At 40.7% G+C, this 22,058-nt stretch overlaps 1 protein-coding gene across 2 annotated transcripts in view; it reads left to right on the top strand.

The window, feature by feature from the left end:
* Positions 1 to 22,058, top strand: part of LOC134400795 (transducin-like enhancer protein 1) — an 89,177-nt gene that overhangs the window by 48,291 nt on the left and 18,828 nt on the right. For both annotated transcript variants that reach the window (XM_063129376.1, XM_063129375.1), the window contains exons 9-14: positions 13,296 to 13,412; positions 15,603 to 15,656; positions 16,469 to 16,621; positions 17,876 to 18,020; positions 19,013 to 19,203; positions 20,588 to 20,664. In XM_063129376.1, coding sequence (XP_062985446.1) covers positions 13,296 to 13,412; positions 15,603 to 15,656; positions 16,469 to 16,621; positions 17,876 to 18,020; positions 19,013 to 19,203; positions 20,588 to 20,664 — 737 coding nt within the window. The remainder of the gene's footprint in view (positions 1 to 13,295; positions 13,413 to 15,602; positions 15,657 to 16,468; positions 16,622 to 17,875; positions 18,021 to 19,012; positions 19,204 to 20,587; positions 20,665 to 22,058) is intronic.

The following is a 22,058-nucleotide window of genomic DNA, read 5'->3' as shown; positions in this document are numbered from 1 at the left end:
GGGCTTTCCTTCCGGAGGAAAGAGCCACAACATTAATTACACTTGCACTCAAACTCTTTCACTCCAAGACCATATCTGCTTTCCAGGTGCAAAGACTACTAGGTTTCATGGCAGCAACTGTCAGCGTCGTCCCTTGGGCATGCTTGCACATGAGACCTCTACAATTATGGCTTCTGCAGGAGTACGACAATACAATGGACGCTCATCGAGTGAAATTGTCGCTCCCTACCAATGTGAAGGACACTCTTCTTTGGTGGACGGATCTGTCCAATATTATGCAGGGCCTGGACTTCAGACCTCCACTGCCATCCCAACATCTGATGACAGATGCGTCTTTATTGGGCTGGGGAGCCCACTGCGGAGACCTGACCATACAGGAACGTTGGAGCCCTACCGACAGGAAGAGGCATATAAACGTCCTGGAACTGATGGCCATCCAGAAGGCATTACATGCTTTCCAGCAGACCTTGTCAGGACATGTAATCCAAATCCATACAGACAACATGGCTGCTGTTTGGCATATAAACAAGCAAGGTGGAACACGGTCTATGGACCTGATTTCCCTAACCTTAGACATTTGGCACTGGGCAATCGCCCACGACATGACTTTATCGTCCATTCATATCGCAGGCCAGGACAATATCCTGGCAGACGACCTCAGCCGCACCTTCGTGGACACGCACGAGTGGTAGATGAAAAGGTCTGTACTCGATCTGATATTTCAGGCATGGGGACAGCCTGTAATAGACTTATTCGCGTCACCAGAGAACGCCATCTGCAACCTATTCTGCACGTGGGCGGGTCACGGGACAGCATCCCTAGGAGATGCCTTCGAGAGGACGTGGACAGGACAGCTCCTGTACCTGTTCCCCCCATACCACTCTTATCCCAGGTGATTCTGAAGTTGCGCATAGACAACGCCAACGCCATATTAGTAGCACCTTGGTGGCCAAGGCAACCGTGGTTCACTCCGTTACTCAAACTGTCCTCAGCGGAGTTTATCAAACTGCCCCAATGCCAGAACCTCATCTCCAAGGAGAAAGGACTCATTCTCCATCCAGATGTCCGATCCCTGAACCTAACGGCATGGAGAATCAGGCAGCGATAGATAACCTATCCCTGCCTGCTGACGTATGGGACATTATTCTAGCAGCCAGGAAACCCGCTACTAGAAGATCATACGCAAAAAAGTGGGAAGCATTTTCTGCCTCTGCCCTCAGCAGAAATGAGAACCCGTTTTCAGCACCTATACCCATTGTGCTTTCTTTTCTTTTTTCTTTATTTAAGAAAGGACTCAAGTTCTCGTCACTTAGAGTTTATTTAGCAGCTATTTCTGCCTCACACCGTTGGGTTCAGGGCTGTTCGGTCTTCACTCACCCTTTGACTAAGCATTTCATGAAGGGTATGAAGAATACCATTCCACCAGTTCGGTCCTTTGTTCCCCAGTGGAGCTTATCCATGGTTTTCAAGGCACTGTCTGCCAAGCCCTTTGAGCCATTGGCTAAGACTGACTTGCGGTTACTGACTTTTAAGGTGGCATTCTTTGTTGACATCACATCTGCTAGACGTGCATCAGAGCTAGCAGCACTCCATATAGACTTACCTTATATAGTATTTCATGCTGACAAGGTGGTCCTTAGACCAGACCCAGCTTTTCTCCCAAAGGTTGTTTCTTCTTTTCACCTTGGACAGGATATCACCCTGCCAAGTTTTTTCCCTTCGCCGACATCTATTGAGTCTGCTCTACGTACCCTGGACGTTAGACGGGCTCTCGCCTTCTACCAGTCCAGAACGGCTACCCTCCGGAGATCCCAAAGACTTTTTGTTTGTTATGGGGGCAAACAAAAGGGACTCCAAGCATCTCCGCAGAGAATATCTGCTTGGGTTGTTCAGACTATTAAATTAGCCTATGAACTCGCTGGCCTCCCGTTGGAGGGGAAAGTGCGCTCTCACTCCACGAGAGGAGTGGCCACTTCTACGGCATTTGAAAAGGGGATCGCCTTACCAGACCTCTGCAAAGCGGCTACCTGGTCTTTTGATCACCTGGTGGTTCTCCTCAGTGAGACTGTTTAGGCAGTTTCAGGAACTGAGGGGATTAGGCGGGAACCCCTGAGCATGCTCAGTGGACGGTGGGGGAGGGGTTCCCGCCTAAAACGTTTTCAGCTAGAGAAGTTTCCGAAGCTGGCCCTGCGCAGGCGCAGAGCCCATATGTGTGACTGCACAGATGACCACTCGAAGAACTACAGTTACAGGTAAGCAACCTGTCTTTACCCTAGTTAACCCATGGGGGGGGTGCATTATCAAGAGATAACTTGAGGAAGGCAAGTCACAGGTAAGAAACCCAGATGTCTTTTTTTATTATTATGCTAGTATTCCAATCATTTAGTATAATTTCTGGAAAAAAATTGCTTACTCACTATAACCAGAGCTGTAGCTTTTAATTTACATTACTAAGCAACATAAAAAGATAGCTGCACTGGCTCACAAGAGAGAAAAAACCCAAAAGACAATGTGCAAGCTTTTCAGTTCTTTCAAACTTTTCATTAGGCTAGAATCTAGCCACTAGATCATGGGTAGGAAACCTTTTGGGGCAATTTGAGAAACTGTCATGGGCGGCACCACCACAAAATAGCTGTGCTGGAGATAAATAGTATCTGCCCACAGCCACCTGCTACTTTCACTCCCTAAAAATCTACCTGAGCCCAACATTTGGCCTATAGGGAATCATGGGAAAAGAAGATGGGAGCAGCTAGAGGCCCTCCTCACTTTGCTTTGAAGAAGCTCCCAGCTGTTACTAAGAAATTTTGCTATTAAAACAAAATGTAGGAGGGATGGAGCACCTCAGCAGGTGCCAAGATGTCAGAGGGTGCACAGGTGCCTAACCCTGTGCTACAAAAAGCCATGGGAGTGGGAGATGGTAAAAGCAGTACAAAATACCACTTTAAAATTCAAGTGCAATCAGTAGAGATTACAAGGCCTAAATTGGGTCTTCAAGTCCCACATCTAACTTCCTATACTTACTTTATGTATCACAGTTTCATTGTGTAGCTGATAAAGCAGTCTTTCTATTCTAAAACTACTCAATGTTGGGTTCTCATTTTTGAGGAGATAGACTACATGCCTGCAAACACACATTATAAAACTTGGGAATGAATCTTCCTGTGCCATGGTGAGCTAGTTGAATGGTATTTCCAGAGAAGTTTGCAGGAATGCCGGAAGTGTTGATTCCCAGTTCAGGGAAGAACAATCTGTAGTCCTCCAGATGCTTTGTCCTACAACTCCCATCATTCCTCACCATTGACTTTGGGGTAGGGCTTAAGGATGTTGTAGGCCAAAATATCTGGATGGCTGCAAGTTGCCCATCCTTGATTTAGTTGTTGGTGAGTCTGTGTCTTTACCTCAGGTTAATATTTAAGTGTGGCAGGTAGATTACTGACTTGGAGTATTGATTTAGGATTCAATGCACCCTCTACGTTTTGTTTATTTATGTATAGTGCAGTTGTCACCTGACTTTTACAATGATAGTCTGTGGCTTTGACTCTCTTATAACTTTTCTGGGCTTGGTAGGTGGCTTAAATCTGATCTTTCCCAGATAAAATAGTGACACTAGGTGTCTGATTACCCCAGTTGATTACAGTCTTGGGTACATCCCTTTTAAAACCATTTACAAGAAGTCAATAAGTCCTTCATGATATCGACAATTCCGCACACTCTGGCCATTTCTGCAAATCAGGAGCCATGTGCTAATCAGTTGGGTGATAGATCAGTGCAGTTTATGTGGACCAATCGTTCTCTGTAACTAGGTTACTAATTAAGATTAGTTCCAAACACTTTTACAAACCTAGTTTAAAAATGGGTCCCTTTTTAAAAATAGGACTGCTCATATAAATAATAGACTTAAAAACAACATGTGAACAGATTTGTTATTTTATTTTTGAAGTAATAAATAATGTATTAGCAGTATTGAGAGGGATGGTCCAATTTGATCTAAATGATCCAAAACGGAGCATGCACATATTAATCCCACACTGTGGATGAGAATTTTGACTGTTGGAATATATCTCCATTGAAAACTACCAGTCAAGTGACATCAGCACAATCAGATCTACTAAGTGGGTTCTATGGAAGATAAGTGAAATTAATATATGCTGACTTATCTTGATTTCTCAGAATAAGTCAGCAGAATGTGCTGAGAACCTGTCCTGCTTATGGTCCCCTCTCTCCTGTCCCAAAAAGGTAAAATTAAAATCAAGCTCATTCTCCCGTGAAAAAAAAGTGATGCAATCTTTGAATTTTATCACCTGCCACCTGCCAGTTCTTTTTTAAATTAACATCATACGAGTTAGAAGTGCTACAAGCGAACATTTCTTAAAAGTGCCAGGCTTTGGATAGTATAATTTGAGAAGGGTGGCAATAAGGCAGTTACACCCATACAGGCCTGCTCTATTCATAAAAATGAGAGGTGCTGTGATGTCTGCTGCCTTCTTTTTTTGTTGTTGTTTATTCGTTCAGTCGCTTCCAACTCTTTGTGACTTCATGAACCAGCCCACGCCAGAGCTTTCTGTCGGCTGACGCCACCCCTAGCTCCCCCAAGGTCAAGTCTGTCCCCTCCAGAATATCATCCATCCATCTTGCCCTTGGTCGGCCCCTCTTCCTTTTGCCTTCCACTTTCCCTAGCATCAGCCTCTTCTCCAGGGTATCCTGTCTTCTCATTATGTGGCCAAAGTACTTCAGTTTTGCCTTTAATACCATTCCCTCAAGTGAGCAGTCTGGCTTTATTTCCTGGAGTATGGACTGGTTTGATCTTCTTGCAGTCCAAGGCACTCTCAGAATTTTCCTCCAACACCACAGTTCAAAAGCATCTATCTTCCTTCGCTCAGCTTTCCTTATGGTCCAGCTCTCGCAGCCATAGGTTACTACGGGGAATACCATTGCTTTAACTATGCGGACCTTTGTTGTCAGTGTGGTGTCTCTGCTCTTAACTATTTTATCACGATTTGTCATTGCTCTCCTCCCAAGAAGTAAACGTCTTCTGATTTCCTGGCTGCAGTCAGCATCTGCAGTAATCTTTGCACCCAGAAATACAAAGTCTGTCACTGCCTCCACGTTTTCTCCCTCTATTTGCCAGTTATCAATCAAGCTGGTTGCCATAATCTTGGTTTTTTTGAGGTTTAACTGCAACCCAGCTTTTGCGCTTTCATATATATATATATATATATATATATATATATATATATGGGGAGGGGGAAGGGCCCCAAGGAATCACATGCTGGAATTGACAAAGGGAGCTAGCAATAAAGTAATACATTTGGGAAAGCTGTTGTATTACCAATCCGCCTGCCTGAATTGTGTGTGATTTTCCAAAAACAAAGGCATAGGGCTAATAATGGGACTACCCTGTACAACTCAAACTAAGTTCCAGTGAAAATGGAATGGAGTTTGTTCTAAATTTCTCCTTGTGTTGGGAGATACTGCACTGAGGAAATTACACTGTCTCAACTGCAGATTTCTATCCCCTGCAAATAATTTGCTGTGTCACTGAATAAATTCACAATCTGGATTTGGATGAAGGCATGCAAATAGCTTCGTACATGGGGATAACCATCACTGGGCTCCACTGGCTGTTTTGTGGGCCTCAATAGGCATCTCAAATCCATCTTCATAACTTCGTAAGGAACATTTTCATGGTGTTTGGTGAACAGAGTACAGCATTAAACCAAACATAGTGGCACATAGTGGTATATTGCAGAGGGTTTTTTTATAAGCTCTTGAAAATGTAATGCTGTATATGAAGCAACACATTTTAGGTTGAGAAGATTATGTGTTAAGGAAATGACAAATAATACACTTTGCTAAATGTCAAGCGTCTACCCCATTCTTCGATGAAATGTTCATGAATATTTTAGTTTATTAGTTAAACAAGCAATTTGCATTCTCAGTTAAAATAAATATGACCTTAACATCTATTGGAGTAAATCTTTTATGTTGCGTGGGCTCTTACAGGTTATTGTAGTCCCATAGAAAAGTTAGTGGTTGACACTCAGAAGTTTTTAGTACCCTAAATGCCTGCCAGTCCTAATAAGCATCATGTTTCTGATACAACCTAAAGAGCAGTCATAGTTCTTGGTCCTGATTTTGAAAACAAAACAAAACTTTAGCTTGAAAATATTACAACAGAGGTCTGTTTAATCTGATGATGCCTTGAGTCTTAAAGGAGGATAAGAGCTCTTCTAAGACTAGCACTATGAACTGCATAGCTTGGGGGTAAAGCTTCTTGTGACTTTAGATGTAAGTGGTAATTCCAACCCACCCACCCCACCCCCCATCCAGTGATTTCTGTTGTAAGATGGATTTTAGACTATCTAGCTATTTGGATGGGTTAAAGAAATGATAACCATCTCCCTTACCCTGTTATTGCTATTGATGAGCACTGTGTTTTACAGAATGCATAGACTTGATTACTATAAAACACATACATCTCTTTCCCACTGATGGCATGTGAAACTTCTAGTCTGGCTATTTCTTCTCTTTGGAAAAAGTGCCAAGTAAATGGTGCTCCGACTCTCATTATGTGTGGCATGCAAGAGTGGGGAGGAGGCAGGTAAAAAAATAATACCTGATTATGAGGAACAGAGCTTGCCAAGCAGTATAACATTTGGGTTTGAAGTACTGCTCTGGCCCTAATTTTCTTGGGGAATAATGGCAAATTTGAGACTGCCACTGGTATATGAATAGTTATAATACGATAGGTACATTCACGTCCCTTTCCCCACAGTGTTAAGTCCCATATATGTGTGAATGATGGGGGGGGGGGGGGAATGGTAACATAAAAGTTGATAGCACACATATATAGTTCTGTGTACATACAAATTACTTGCAAGTAAGTAACAGTATGACTTTTATTCATTTATTAGTATTCCTTTTGTAAATAATCAAACTAAATCAATACTAGCAACAACTGGCTTCAAATCTTATAAAAACATTCATCTGAAACTCTGATCTCTTTTGAAAAAAAAAGAGGTAGTATTTTATATGAAAGATGAAATTTGGTGATTCAGATAGTCAAGAACATTTGCCATCTTTAGATTCACTCATTAGCATGTACTTTCCTTTTTAGTTTAATCTTTAGCTTAATTATCATTATGTTATAATTGCATACACTCAAAATTTGATTCCCTACCATACTTTCATAGCCCTTTGTTCAGCTCTTAGGCTAACAAAGATCTCAAGGGACATATGGAGGAGAGAAGGTAGCTAAATAAATCTATTGATCATAATACAATGTAGTGGAATGCTTTTATCGTGAGCAGATTTTTCCTTTTAGGTTACTCCACTATTTCAGTTTTTTGCATTTGGAATAGAGTAGATGCATGAGATTTGCTTGAGTATGGTACCACAGCTAGAGTGCTGGGTTTGGGTGTAGATATCCCATATTTAAATTCACTTTCAGTTATGAAGTTCACTGGAAGGCTTTGGGCATGTCTATCACCCACATTATCACCTTAATATATAAATCTCCAAAAGTCCAACTCTGAGCTTATTGGAGGATGTAAATGTAATTACATGATACGGCCTCTTTGTAATAGGAACATCATATACAAGACCCATTGAAACTAGTGGTAATTCCCCTTCAACACTGTAGAATTACTGGAGGAGAAGCTACACTGAAGACATCACTCTGAATCTTTGAATAACAACTGCAAGAGGATTGAAGAGAGAATTACTTATAAAATTAATTTACTCACTTAGGCCAATCTGGATAAATAATGTAGGCTTCGTGTCCTTAATCTTTGATAAATTGGGTTCTGACCATGAAAGTTGGGATTATCAATTAAAGTGTCTAGCCTACTGAAATTAAGCAAAACAAACTGGTTTCATGTTTCTCTTAGCAAGGCAATAACAGTTACTTGACTGCTATGCAACCAGATTAATTTACACTGGAATAAATTGATAATATTGGTACTCTTCAAAATACCGCATATATTGTAGGAGGAAATTAGTGATTCTAATCAATATGTCAATTCCATCACCTACTGGAGCTTATATCCCTCCTCTTGAACATAGTATTGAACGTATTGTTGCAGGGCGTTCTATGGAGAAAATGACCTCCAAAGGGGGTGATACTATTTATTATTATTATTTTATTATTATTTATTTATATAGCACCATCAATGTACATGGTGTACATTCCGAGATGTAGTGACAGCTGCCAGCTTCTCCTAGGAGTTCCATTCCTTGTAAACCAGCAGTAACTGCCTCCACCCCCACCCCACCCCACTTTTGGTTAGTTTCACCACTGCATCCGAATTTTGAAGCAAACATTTTAAAATTTGAACTTCTGCCTAACTCTTTCTCTGTGAGCTCTTAAATCCTGCAAGTAATTCTGGCAGGAGATGCATATAGACCCTAAGTGGAACTGTTTTTCAGTATCCCAATTTTCTTTGGTTTATGTCATTACTCAGTTCAGTGTTTTATTAGCTGCTAGCATCTTGGGTGGAACTGAAGATGTTTGTTTGTCTGCCAGGAAGGCACCACTACCAAAATCAGCAAACCTTTTCACAAATGCACTTCCTTTCTTCAGGGATGAATATTGCCCCTAAGCATTGAAGAAGAGATTATTGCATTTGTTTTGTTTTCCCATTGTTAGCTAAGAACCTAGATTATGCTCAGGATATAAACAAAACATTGCTGTGTAAATTGATTGATGGTCTACCTCTCATAAACTCTTCTGCATTGTTTGGCTTTGTTGAACTCTGAAGTTCAACTTCCTGTTGAACCACACAATATGTTGTGTATCCGTCACACTAGCAAAATTAAGTGAAATCACAGAACTTAAGCTCAAAATTTAGAATGGGGGGGGGGAATGATGTCCAAGGAGGGTCTGTAAAAGCTTCTTTCATCCACTCTTCTAAATTTTGTTCCAATTTATTGTTCTATCTTCTATTCTCAGTACTTGCCTGTGACCAAAACTCTTCAGAATACCTAAACCTCAGCAAAACCAAAACCTGCCTTCATAAGCTGCTTCCTAAAAAAGTGAAGTGAAGTTTCAAGAGCATGTCAGCCACTCGAAACTAATGCATATATCCTGCCTGCTCATAGTCAGTTATTTTGTGTAATGAATGCCACTTGTAGATTTGTTCCTCTTGCAAATGGCTGGAAATCTATATTTTAGGATCATTTATAGAAGTACACACAGAACATATTTCTGTCCCGGAGGTGGACACACAAGATACATACATATACACATAACAGTCATGGAGGTGTGTGGTGGCTATAAGAATTGCTGTCAATTATGAGACTACATTTGAAGCCTTTACAACATGCATTTCTGATTCTCGGTCATCTGAGACAGATAGGAACATAGGAAGGTCCTTATATGAGTCAGATATTGTCTAGCTCGATATTGTCTGTCTAGCTCGATATTGTCTGCACTACCCTTCCCTAACCTGCTGTCCTCCAGATGTTTTGGACTACAACTCTGGCCAATGGTCAGAGATGATGGGAGGGTTAGTCCAAAGCACCCGGAGGGCCCCAGGCTGGGGAGACTGACCAAACAGACTGATAGCAATCGTTTATGCAGGGATCTCTCCTAGCTGTACCTGGAAACACCAGGGATTGAACCTGGGACCTTCTGCATGCAAAGCACATGCTGTACCACTTAGCCAGCCTTTTCTAACGTTCCAGACATATTAGATTAGAATTTCCATGCTGGCTGGGGATGCTAGGAGTTGTAATCCAACAGTTGCCTGGTGAGGTTGTGGCCTCTCCCACACTAGAGGCCTTCAAGAGGCAGCTGGACAAGCATCTGTCAGGGATGCTTTAGGGTGGATTCCTGCATTGAGCAGGGGGTTGGTTTGATGGCCTTGTAGGCCCCTTCCAACTCTGCTATTCTATGATTCTATGACATCTGAAGCACCAGATTAGGGAAATTTGCACTAAACCCTTTCCCACTTAACAATAAAAATCCAAGAAGGTATTCCAAACATCAGACTATAAAATCTAGATTAAAAAGAAGCAGTGATTATAGAATAGCAAATCCATTAAATGCTCAGAGAAAATAAAACACTTTTTAAAGTCATCACTGGAAAGATAAATTGGTGCCAAGCAAATATTCCTGGACAGAATATTCCACAATTGGGGCACCACCACAGAAAAGTCCATACCTGGTCATGCATATATCTTATACAACACTTGCATGAAGCTTACAGTTTTAGTTTACATTTTATAATGCAGTTTTTAAAAAATCAGAGCTGTATCAGATGACAAATCTCTTAGAAAACTGTATTTCACATATTTTAATACGAACGTTAGTAATTTTTAGGAATGGACAGTTACTTCACCAAGGTAGTCTCATTACATATGAACAGGACCAATTGTGAGGAAATGAAACTTGCCAAATTTCAGACAAATAGGGACAGAGAGTTTTGCGCAAGGACAGCCTTTAAAGTTGGGTGGGTGTTTATAAAAGGCGCCTCACCGCCTCTGTGAGCAATTCGCATGAGCATGACATACAGTGGAAAGGTGCCTCAAATAAGTGCAAAACGTCAGAGGATGTACAGGGAGTTATAATGATTGAAAAACAGCATGAGGCTTTTCTCTGTTGCCACTGCCTCTACCTCTTTCAGAAAGTGCCTTGGGCACAACCTGAGGTTTACCACTTTCCTGCTTCATTCTTGATGGAGTGATGGAATAAACTTCATTGAAAATATTCGTTATTATTAAACATCCTGACTATATCATTCATTCATCTACCCCCCTTCTATTATCCACCCCAAGCTGCTTTTTGTAGCATCTTGCCTGATTGATGTCTTCATCAAGATCTGGAGATCTTCAAAGCTTGCACATTTTTTGGTGATCTTTGAGTTACACTATATGCATATTGATTATAGCTGTTCCTTCACCTTTGGTCTTCCTTTCCCTTTTCTTTGTCACAGTACTTCGGTTTTGTAAATCACTTTAGAAGAGGTCTTATGTTTGAGATTTGTTAGCACTTCTTGAGTCTGAAGAACGTTTTTACAAAGTGTTCTTTGTCCATGGATCTTTTACAAACTTAGATTTCTCCATCTCTCACACTCATGCACCCGCACACACACACACAGCGCCAACATTCTGTAAACTGTGTCTGTATTTGTCTGTTGGTATTAAAAGCCATTTCAACATGTGAAATTAATATTTGTTCGCAAATTCTTCCCTGCTGCCTTCCTAGTTTCCTTCATTCAGCTAGATTTTTAAAAAAATTCAACCTCGGTGTCTCAGGCTAATGAGTTCAGTGATCCAACAAACCTACCATTTGAGCCACAAAACACTGTGGCGAGGACATGGCTATAAGCTGCTTTTTTGCTTGATTTCATCAGGCCCTCCCATGTGCTTTATATAAGTTCCCCAGTGTGTGTGGAGCTTGAATAGTCTGAAATAAAAGAGGGTGGAGCTTGCTTGCTTGCTTCCTGGAGTCATGAAGAAAGTTCAATTTGCTTTAGGGCTCTTGTTTGCCTTATCTCTCCCCCCCCCCTTTCCTCCTTGTGGTTAAGAATTGGTGTATAAGATAACAAAGCTCCTAGGCTCGTCGTTCTCAGTTAGTGAGGGGTGAGGGGTGGGTGGAATCTTCACTTGAATAGTATTGCTTTTGGGGTTGCTTCTAGGTGTAAGTAAATTTGAATATGTGTATATTTGTTCTTTGAAGTATGGGGGTGGGGGTGGGGGTGATGGGGTGGATTTTTGTATAAATTTCAAAAAGTGTGTTGGCATTACCCTCTCTTGTAAAGATGACTTTTAGAAATGAGGCTTGTCAGGTCTTTGTGCGAAAAGCCCCCTTGCCCCCCCCACCCCACAACCCTTCATTCAGCATTGTTCATGGCATTAACACACCATTGAACAAATTGCCCTTCTTGCATATGCTAATCCTGATCTTAAAAGAGCCCATTGTGACATGTATAATGCTTTAGCTGGAGGGAAGATGAGAACTAGAGGCATGTCAAATTATCATGTGACCCAGAAATATCTAAAATGCCTTTCTTCCCCTTTGGGTCAACAGTTTGTACTTAGCATTATCTAAAAGAAAGTAGCCTGTAGATTGTGGACAAGATTAGTCCTTGCTCTTGTCTTTTGGCCTTCCTTTCACATTATGCATTTTCTGTTGGAACTTTTTTTTTTAAAAAAAAAATGTGTTAGCAGAAAATTGGCTGAGACCATTGCCTGTTGTTTTAGTTAAAGCAGTACAGTTGTTTTGCTTTATATTTATTTTCAGCACTGGCCTTGCCATTAAGCAGAGCAAGGTGGCTGACTCAGGCAGCTGATTGTGGGTGTCATGAAAGGGGCAGTAAATAGTTAGTGATTTAATTTATGATTATTGTATTTTTACTGCCAGGAAAGGAGAGAGGCGCTTGTGCAATTTTCTTCTTCAGATGACAAAATAAGTTGACTGGCCTTGACCCCACTATGTACCCTGACTTTGTGTAGTAAGAACACACACAACACACACACACACACACTGCTGTTCTGTCACAGGCAGCAAAACATTTTGTGCCAGCCCTGCTTATTTGTGTATCTTCCGTTTATAATTATTTATATATGCACATAGGTTAATACGTTTTATTACCTTACGATCTGATATGCATACCAATTTTGACACTTTTAAGTGGCTTTGTAAATTTTGTACTCCAGTAAAGAGAGATACAAAGAAATCAAACTGTTTTTGATCCAGAGCCACTCCAACAGAAGCCTCAACAGAATACTGAAAACACCAGCTCAGCTGCCCTGGAGTCCACCTCTTTCTTCTTTTTCCCAGAGTTGCACTTGGTTTTTAGTTTAAAGAGACAGTAACATATTGACAATTGGTAAAAGCAAAGCTTAATACGAATAGTAAATTAATAGAAGTTTAAGTCATATTCTAATTATTTTTCATAAACACAAATATTTTCAGCTTGGTTGAAATATTTTTCATGAGTAATAGTCCTGTTTCCACCATAATTTCTTCCCAGTAAAAATCAGTTGAATAACAATCTGTACGGTAACCAGCTTTTGATTAAGTTGACTTGCACAAACCCCATAGCACTGTATGTGTCTTTCTAAGACAGCTGCCTTGGGAATCATAACCTGCTTTTAAAGTTTTTAACTGTTGAAACTTGGTTGTATTGCCATTAGTACTTGGTAGAAAGATTATGAATAAACTATGAATAACAATTATATGGTTTCTAGAAATGATTATGAGAGTATCATGTGTCCATTCCTGGCTTCGGGGAATACATCAAAGCGGATCCTCAAGGTAAATGTTGATGACCTTGTATTTGTATTTGCAGAGTAATTCACTCTTGGTCCCAGAGAGCCTGCGGAGCGCAGATAAACGTAGGAATGGGCCTGACTATTCCAATGACATGAAAAAAAGAAAAGTGGATGATAAGGATTCAAGCCATTACGTAAGTAAATCTGTCAAAGGTGATTAACTTATTTTCAGATACTGTGAATGAGTGGAGAAATTGCATAGTTAGGCTTCATGTGGTCATGTACATGTAAGTGTATACACTAAGAACAGCCTCACTTGTACTTCTTATATGGTAGTTTCAATAACTCAACCTTATTATTTATAATTGCTAGATCTTACCCCCCTCATATCTCCACCCCACCCCCAGTTCTTACTATCTTCATCTGAAATGCTGCCTGGTTGGCAAAAGCCTCATTACTCCCAGGGTCTGCTTGCATTGAGCTTGCTGCTATGTCTAGACTGAACTTAAATGACTTTTTCTTAGTAATGGATTATTTTGCTTATCAGATCATTAACAATCATATTACTAATAGGATGTGACATCATTTGGACAGATAGAGCCTGGAGGCCCATGATACAGTCTTTCTGCCAAACCTAAGCAGGTCTGGACATGTATCGTGCATGAATGGGAGACCACCTAGAACTATTTGTAAGATGCGCTGAGTAGGAATATTGGATAATAAATGAAAATATTTATTTATTTATTTAATTAATTAATTACATTTATATACCGCCCCACAGCCGAAGCTCTCTGGGCGGTTTACAAAATATAATAATAGAAATTATTATTGACTCATAATAGAAATTATGAGTCAAACGCAAAATTTCAAGTGAAAAAGCACATGAGCTTGAGACCCATACATAATACCATCACATAAAAATGAATGAGGGAGGAAGCAGCAGCCAGGCACCTCTCCATTGTGCCTGGGTCCAACTCCAGCTGAGAGCCCCCTCCCTCCTCCTACCAACTGTCACTGCAGAGCCCTCCAATGAGGGAGGAAGCAGCAGCCAGGCACCTCTCCATCATGCCTGGGTCCAGCTCCAGCTGAGAGCCCCCTCCCTCCTCCTACCAACTGTCACTGCAGAGGCCACCAGTGAGGGAGGAAGCAGCAGCCAAGCACCTCTCCATCTTGTCTGGGTCCAGCTCCAGCTGAGAGCCCCCTCCCTCCTCCTACCAACTGTCTCTGCAGAGGTCTCCAATGAGAGAGGAAGCAGCAGCCAGGCACCTCTCCATCATGCCTGGGTCCAGCTCCAGCTCAGAGCCCCCTCCTTCCTGCTACCAATTGTCTCTGCAGAGGCCACCAGTGAGGGAGGAAGCAGCAGCCAGGCACTTCTCTATTGTGCCTGGTTCCAGCTCCAGCTGAGAGCCCCCTCCCTCCTGCTACCAACTGTCACTGCAGAGGCCACCAGTGAGAGAGGAAGCAGCAGCCAGGCACCTCTCCATCATGCCTGGGTCCAGCTCTAGCTGAGAGCCCCCTCCCTCCTCCTACCAACTGTCTCTGCAGAGGCCTCCAATGAGGGAGGAAGCAGCAGCCAGACACCTCTCCATCATGCCTGGGTCCAGCTCCAGCTGAGAGCCCCCTCCCTCGTGCTGCCAACTGTCAACTTTAACTGCTAAACTTTGCAACTAAGATTGTAGTGCCTGAATTTGCTTTGCTTTTCCCCCTTTCCTTTTGTGTCATGTCTTTTAGATTGTAAGCCTGTGGGCAGGGACTGTCAAGAAATACTTTTGTAAGCCGCCGTGAGAGCCTTTTTTGGCTGAATGGCGGCATAAAAATGCTTAAATAAATAAATAAATAAAATAAAAAGGTTCCAGGATGGGTGTCATCTGGACAGTTCCTGTTCCACTTCTGGAAGCTTAAGTAATTGTTCAAAGGTTTTGCTAGATTTCCAGGTGTACCTGCAGTTATTGACTTTCTAGCTATTTTCTAAAAATCAGAGAAATGGGGAAGGAGTAGTTGGAGATGTATATATTGCATGAATTAATTTGCCAATCCTGGTGACACTGTATGGTGCAATTAATGTCTAGGTAATCACAAAGAAGAATGCTTTTTCAAAGTGACACTTTCACCTAAATATTTCTATAGTAGGTATATCATTCATATGTATGAATGATATAGCTAGTATATATTGTATTCCATATTTTTAATAAAAATATTCTGAAGCAGGAAGAGGTCTTGCTTAGAAAAAAAGCATGGAAAATAGAGTCCAATGGAAATGGTTGATGCTCTGCCTATGCAATGTATCTGATTGGACTTTCGGTTGATTTTTATAACTACAGTCCATAGACGGCTTACAATCAGCTTAGAGTACTGATTAAAATAAACATTGTTTTCAAATCTAGGACAGTGACGGGGACAAAAGTGATGACAACCTAGTTGTGGATGTGTCCAATGAGGTAAATTGTTTTGCATTTGTATTAATAAAATTGGAAATAGGGGAGTGAATGAGTAGGTGATTACAGCTCTGGATCATGTCTCTGAAAGTTATGAGTTACTGTTGTGTATCTCCTATGGAATGTCTGCATTAGTCACCTTTGGATTGGGAGAGTCAGACAGTAGGGTAAGGTATGGTAGTACTTATTTCCTGTGTACCACAAGCTGCAGAAGCCAGCATACTTTCACCACAACACACAGGTGGCTGGGTAGCACTTATTTTGGCTATATTAGAGGGCAGAATGGTTGACAAGGATACAAGAAGTATTCCACTGGAGAACAAGGCTCTTTGGGGGCAGTCCCTTACAGCCCCGCTTACTTTCATGGATTGCACTGATGTTGAACCATTTAAAAATGCAAATTTATGGGGAACAGAAAGCTGCACTATTAGTTTTAGGTTGTTTCACACTTCTTAGGAGATGCCTTTTTAGAATTTAGTCCTTAACAATATAAAAATCATTAGATTTTTTAGTGTTAATTATAGGAAATTGGTCTAAAAATTTGTAAATATTATTCTTGGAGGTTTTAAATGTTTACCATGCAAACTATGAGCCTTTTTTCACTATCCCCTGGGCCTTGAGGTAAATGTCTCTAATCTGACTTGAAGGGTTAACTTGTAATATATTTGTGCCTTTAATTCAAGGCATCTCAAATTCCAAAGCTGCTGCTGCTCTTCCTCTTCCTTTTCCTCTTCCTCTGTTGTACTATCCATAAGTCAGTAATAGTACATGCCTTTGTTGTCTCCCCACCCCTGCTCTTGGTCAAATTCACTCAGGACCCTTCATCTCCACGAGCAAGTCCTGCTCATTCCCCACGTGAAAACGGCATAGACAAAAATCGCCACTTGAAAAAAGATGCCTCTAGCAGCCCAGCATCCACTGCCTCATCAGGGAGTTCCACTTCCATGAAATCCAAAGAAATAGGTTTGGTGAGTATTTCCCTCTATATATGGTCTGGGTAGCGTCCTGCATTTTGACAACTAAAGTTCATCATTATTTATTACTGCCCACCATGTGTATAAATTGACTATTTCAGGACTTGGGTGGAAAGGGGTGTGCATGTGCGTGTGGTTAAATAAAAGAATTACGTTAATCAGAAGAATTACATTAATCAGATACAATTGATAATTTCACAAATGAAACTGTTTTTATTTCAGCTTTGATTTTGCTTTCAACTGTTTCTTGTGGATGGCTTCCTACCACTTGTGCATGTGTCCCAATAATGTAAATGAGTGGAGATCAAAATGGGCTAATTACATAGCCATAATACTTAGTCTGTAGGACTAATGTAAACTATAGTCTTCAACTGGTTGTCTTTATACTCTCGAGGGGTGAGTCTCTTATGTGGCTATGGGCATAAGAAAGTGGTCTGCCATTCCTAAGAAAATATAAAAGTAATAAATGCAAGCAATAAATGAATTGCTTTCTAACTGAACAGTTGTTTAGATCCAGCTCTTTGGTTTCACTGAGATGTGATTGCAAGTCTATAAAATTAATTTGTTTAAAGTCAAAACAGTTAACTAAAGCATTCTAGACTAGAGCTGTCAAATAAACTTTCATTCACATATTGATCACTGTTTTAAATCTCTAGCTTCAGGATTAACTTCTGATAATTAATATTTGACATTATTAGATACACATTAAAGGCACTAGGATCCAGGAGGTGCTATTTTGTATTGTTAGGATCATTGCTGGAGCCCGTGTGGATGTATGATTTCTATTTTAGGCCCTTCAATTACTTGATCTAAAAAAGTTCCATTCTTAAATATATGGTTATTTGACATTCTGTATGTGTTTGTGTGTGCGCACGCAGAATCACCGCTTATAACTTTAAATTGACAAGTAGCTCCATTCTATATTATCAGCATGGATCACAGAGCACTTTGTATTAGAGTAATTGCAGCTGTTGTATTTAAATTAAAGTAGCTGATAAAATGTTAAAGAACAATTATCTAATCAATACCAGCTCTTGCCAATAAAGAATACAATTAATGCATTTTATATGTCTTGCCTGTTTGGCAGAAATGGGGAAGGTTAATAGTGTTAATGTTGCTTGGATTTTAGAAAAATTGGCCAGGGGGAACTAGGTAGGAAGTAATAATATCCCAGCTGCTGTTGTGATAAATTGCGCAATATGCCCTTGATTAAAAACAATACTCGTTTAATTTGTTTAATGATACTAGCATGAAAAAGCTAGCACGCCGGTTCTGAAATCCAGCACACCAACTCCACGAAGTGATGTGCCAACTCCAGGAACTAGTGCTACGCCAGGGCTTCGTCCAGGACTTGGCAAACCTCCAACAATGGACCCTCTGGTCAACCAAGCTGGTAATGCAAATGTCTTTTTTGTCCTTTGATTAATTCTTACTCATCTACTTTTGGTGTGGTTATAATGTACCTGTTGATGCAGAAGACCTGATGAGTTAAAAGCTCTCATTCTTAGCAGCCGTCTTGTGTACTTGTTTCTTTCTGACATGTTTGTTCTCTGTGTGATTTGTTCCTTTCTCAAATAATACCGTCAGTAGAAAACCTCTCTAGAGTTTCTCATCATTATTCTGAGTGCTAGTTCTTTCGGATTCCATTATCCCGTATTTGAGATGGAGACAGCTAATATTTGCTGAAATGTACATCCTGACAAATGCAAAATGACACCTAGGGCTGTTGAGTGTTAGTTGTAGTCAGTTTGACATAAAATGTATAAATCTTAGCCAATTGTGAAAAGTAATGTGAAGGATGGATATGTACATGGACCCTAGAAGTGCTTGTAGGTGGGTGTTTTGAGCTCAAGGTAATCACAAAGATGTGATTAATGCTACCCACTTTTCATGGGCATTTTTAAACATCTGCCTATTTTAAAGGGCAAAGGATAAAGTTAAAAGATACCACAATTTATATTGTGAGTTTTATCACAGTTATGTGTATACTTCAGTAACAAAACAAAACAAAATCTGAGGAAGAGTAATTGGTCAAAATAAAAGTAATAGAACCCTTATGGAATTTAACCATGAAACTGAACTTTTATTTCATAAAGCTATCCCTCTCTTTCCTCTTTATCCACCAGTCAGCCTTGATTGCAGTAGCATTCTTTGCTGCCTGATAGTTGGGGGCAGGGAGGAGGGAGAGGCTCGGCTGCTCTGCCCCCTTCCCCAGCCCCTTCTTCTGGACTCCATGAATATGTAGATAACAATGCTAGTTTCCATGTGTAGTGGAAAGTAGTGTTCAGCCCATTTTGGACTGCAGCAAGAAGGGCAGCTCTTTGGTTTGTGTGGAGAGATGCAAAGATACTTTTTCTAAGCTTAAATGATCCCATTGTACTGCAGCTGCTGGTTTGAGAACGCCTCTCGCTGTACCTGGGCCATACCCTGCTCCTTTTGGAATGGTACCTCATGCTGGCATGAATGGAGAACTGACCAGTCCAGGAGCCGCCTACGCCAGTCTACACAACATGTCCCCCCAAATGAGTGCTGCTGCAGCTGCAGCCGCTGTGGTTGCCTATGGGAGATCCCCTATGGTAGGTTTTCAATTTGACCTGGAAGGAGTTATGTTTCACCGAGAGAAATCTCCATGTTTCATTGAGTGTTATCAACTCCTAGAATATAACAGCAGCAGAGGTTTGACTGCTTTGACATGTGGAATATGTACAGCACGTTCCCCTTATTTGAAAATGTAGTAATCCAGTGAAGTTTGTATGAAATAGTGACCGCATTCAGATGTAATGTTTTGTGAACAAACTTTTGTAAGTCTTGGGCTTGCTCTTTCCATCTCCCCTCTCCTCCAGCACAGCCACAATGAGAAAATCAGAAGCTTCTGCTTGAGATTTAACTTCAGTTTAGAGCGTTGTCTGAAACCTACATTGTCATTAATCTTAAGTATGGTTTGTTGAAACAAGCCAAGGTGAACCATCGTTTCTCTGGGTTCAGATGACATGCCAAGCTGTGGTTCATCTAAAATGGAAGTGCAAGCTAACCCTCACCCTCCATGTGGCTGTACCTCATCTCCATAATATTAACTGTGGATTAGTGTTACAGCAGAACAAGGCCAACTACCTGGTTTTTCAAGGGCTTAGAAAACAGGCTACAGATTTCTGTCTAGTCTCTAGCCTTCATATTTCTCTCAGTGGTAGGTGACATGCGACCCTAGCCAGTGATCAGGAATGATGGGAGTTGAAGGCCAAGGTATGTGAAAGGCCACAAGTTGCCCATCTCTGATACACACACACACACACACACACACACGGAAATGGTACTCTTATCTTGGGTGGAACAGTATCACATTGGACAAAAGCCACTGGAAACATTTGCACAACGGAACTAGTAGAAGTTGCATAGATATTATTCAGTGTGCATTTTTTGGGATTGTTTCTGAAAACAATTTATTAATGCATGTTGCTCCTTTGCCCACACCTCTCTTCTCCCAGCATATATAGGCTCTACCTGCGTTTGAGTTATTGGAGTGAGTCTTGAGCTTTTATGTGCTTCCCCCATCCTCACATAGATTATCATATGTAACTTGAAACCAAAATCTCTGCATCTGTATGCACGTATATCTTGTAGGCATAATTTGCCACCACAAAATGGGACATGCATGCATGCATCTACTTCAATGCCTGTATGCCTTGGCAAATTATTAACTGGCCCACATGTTAATTGGGTTTTAACCAAGGTGCTTATTAATGCATTTACATGAAATGTGAAATACAATATATTTCACTGTCAGTAGTCTACATATATAAACATAAATACAATGGTTTAGGGACAATACCCAATCTTTTAAGTTATTTTTAAATGATGTTCATTTATCTGTTCTAATGTAGCCAATGAGAGAGTTGAGATGGAGAGATTGCTTTTTCTAATGAATCAGCAAGTTTTGAGATTTATCTATTTGTTCATTATCAGGTTGGGTTTGATCCTCCGCCTCATATGAGAGTACCTGGCATCCCTCCAAATCTGGCTGGAATCCCTGGAGGAAAACCGTAAGTAACTTCTGATATCGTAGTTAAGTCTCAATCAGCCAGAGCACACTTTGTTTACTTTATGTCAACAGATGAGAGTCCCAAGGTGGAAAGATATGTTGAGCTTTTCTAGGAAGGTTACAATCTTATACTGATAAAAAAAATATCAAAATAAATTCACCACTATGCTAAGTAGCACATTCATGCTGTTTTATAACTAGTATCTGCCATTTAGTTGGCAATAGTGAGAGTTTATTGGCAAGACATGTTCCTCCCTTCGTAGAACTTTGCCTCACCAGAAGGGTGAGGAAGACTGGAATGTAGTACTCTGGTGGAATAAATAAAGTATGTTCTTGTTTAGATTTGTATTCAAGCTGAAAATGTCTCCTGCAAAGATATTGGGAGAACTTCCCACTTCTAATTTTAGCATGTTGTGAGGATCATTTAATTTTCAAGCTTAAGTGGATGTGGGCACTATTGTATCAGGAAATAATGTAATGTAACTGCAAAGCAAGCTCCCTATGGAAGAGTTTAAGGCCTATTCAAGAGGCAATATTAGGCACAGCTCTGTCCTTCTAGTAAGAGGTTTGGCCTGCGTGCATTGTTCTTAGGTTTGTGTATATTCTGGACCAAACTTCAGTGTCTGGGCCAAGGTAACCCAAATGTTGCACCCAGAAAAGTTTAATCCTACAACCTGTGTGCATCCATGCAAATAAAGCATATTTGTATCTCTTTGGTTATTTGCATAATTCTGCTTATACTGCTCTTAGGGAGGCCCCCAAACCCCCTGTCTTCTAGACTCCCTTCTGACTCATGAAGTTTGAGTAGACATGAATTCTGAAGATGCTGAATTTCTGCATTTACTACCAATTTTTGCATGAGTACAGTACATTTAGAGTTTTGTCAGTACTCCCACCCTGGGACACACAAGGCTTAAAGCCTTCTGGAAGCTTTGAAATAGGATTCTCTCTTTCTCCTTTGCATGGCACATGGCATTGCCTGGCAGGTCTGGGGGTTTCATGGCATTGCTAGAGTGCAATGCAGTATCTGGCATGTTATGTGGATTTGGATAGCCTTTTAAGGTTTGTTTGTTTTTACTTTTTGCTATTTTCATTATTTTAAAATAGCCATTTTCTGGTCTATGTGTGACCATCTTAAACAAAAAAATTGTGAAATGTCAGGATTAAAATAAAAATGAAACCAGTAACTATCAGGAATTGAATTTCGCATTATTCTGAAAAGTTCCATGTGCCTTCGCCCATGGCGTCTGTCCCCTGGCCCTTGTTTCTTGTCTTAAAAAAGCTTCTTTTCTCCATCACTACCTAGTTCTTTTCTTACACACGCACACACTCCCACACACACACACACTCCCACACACAAACACACAAACACACACACAATGCTTGCTGGAAGCT

This window comes from Elgaria multicarinata, chromosome 6 (genome assembly GCF_023053635.1).
Source record: "Elgaria multicarinata webbii isolate HBS135686 ecotype San Diego chromosome 6, rElgMul1.1.pri, whole genome shotgun sequence".
In the NCBI taxonomy this organism is placed as follows: Eukaryota; Metazoa; Chordata; class Lepidosauria; order Squamata; family Anguidae; genus Elgaria; species Elgaria multicarinata.
This window is presented reverse-complemented; position numbering and strand designations above follow the sequence as displayed.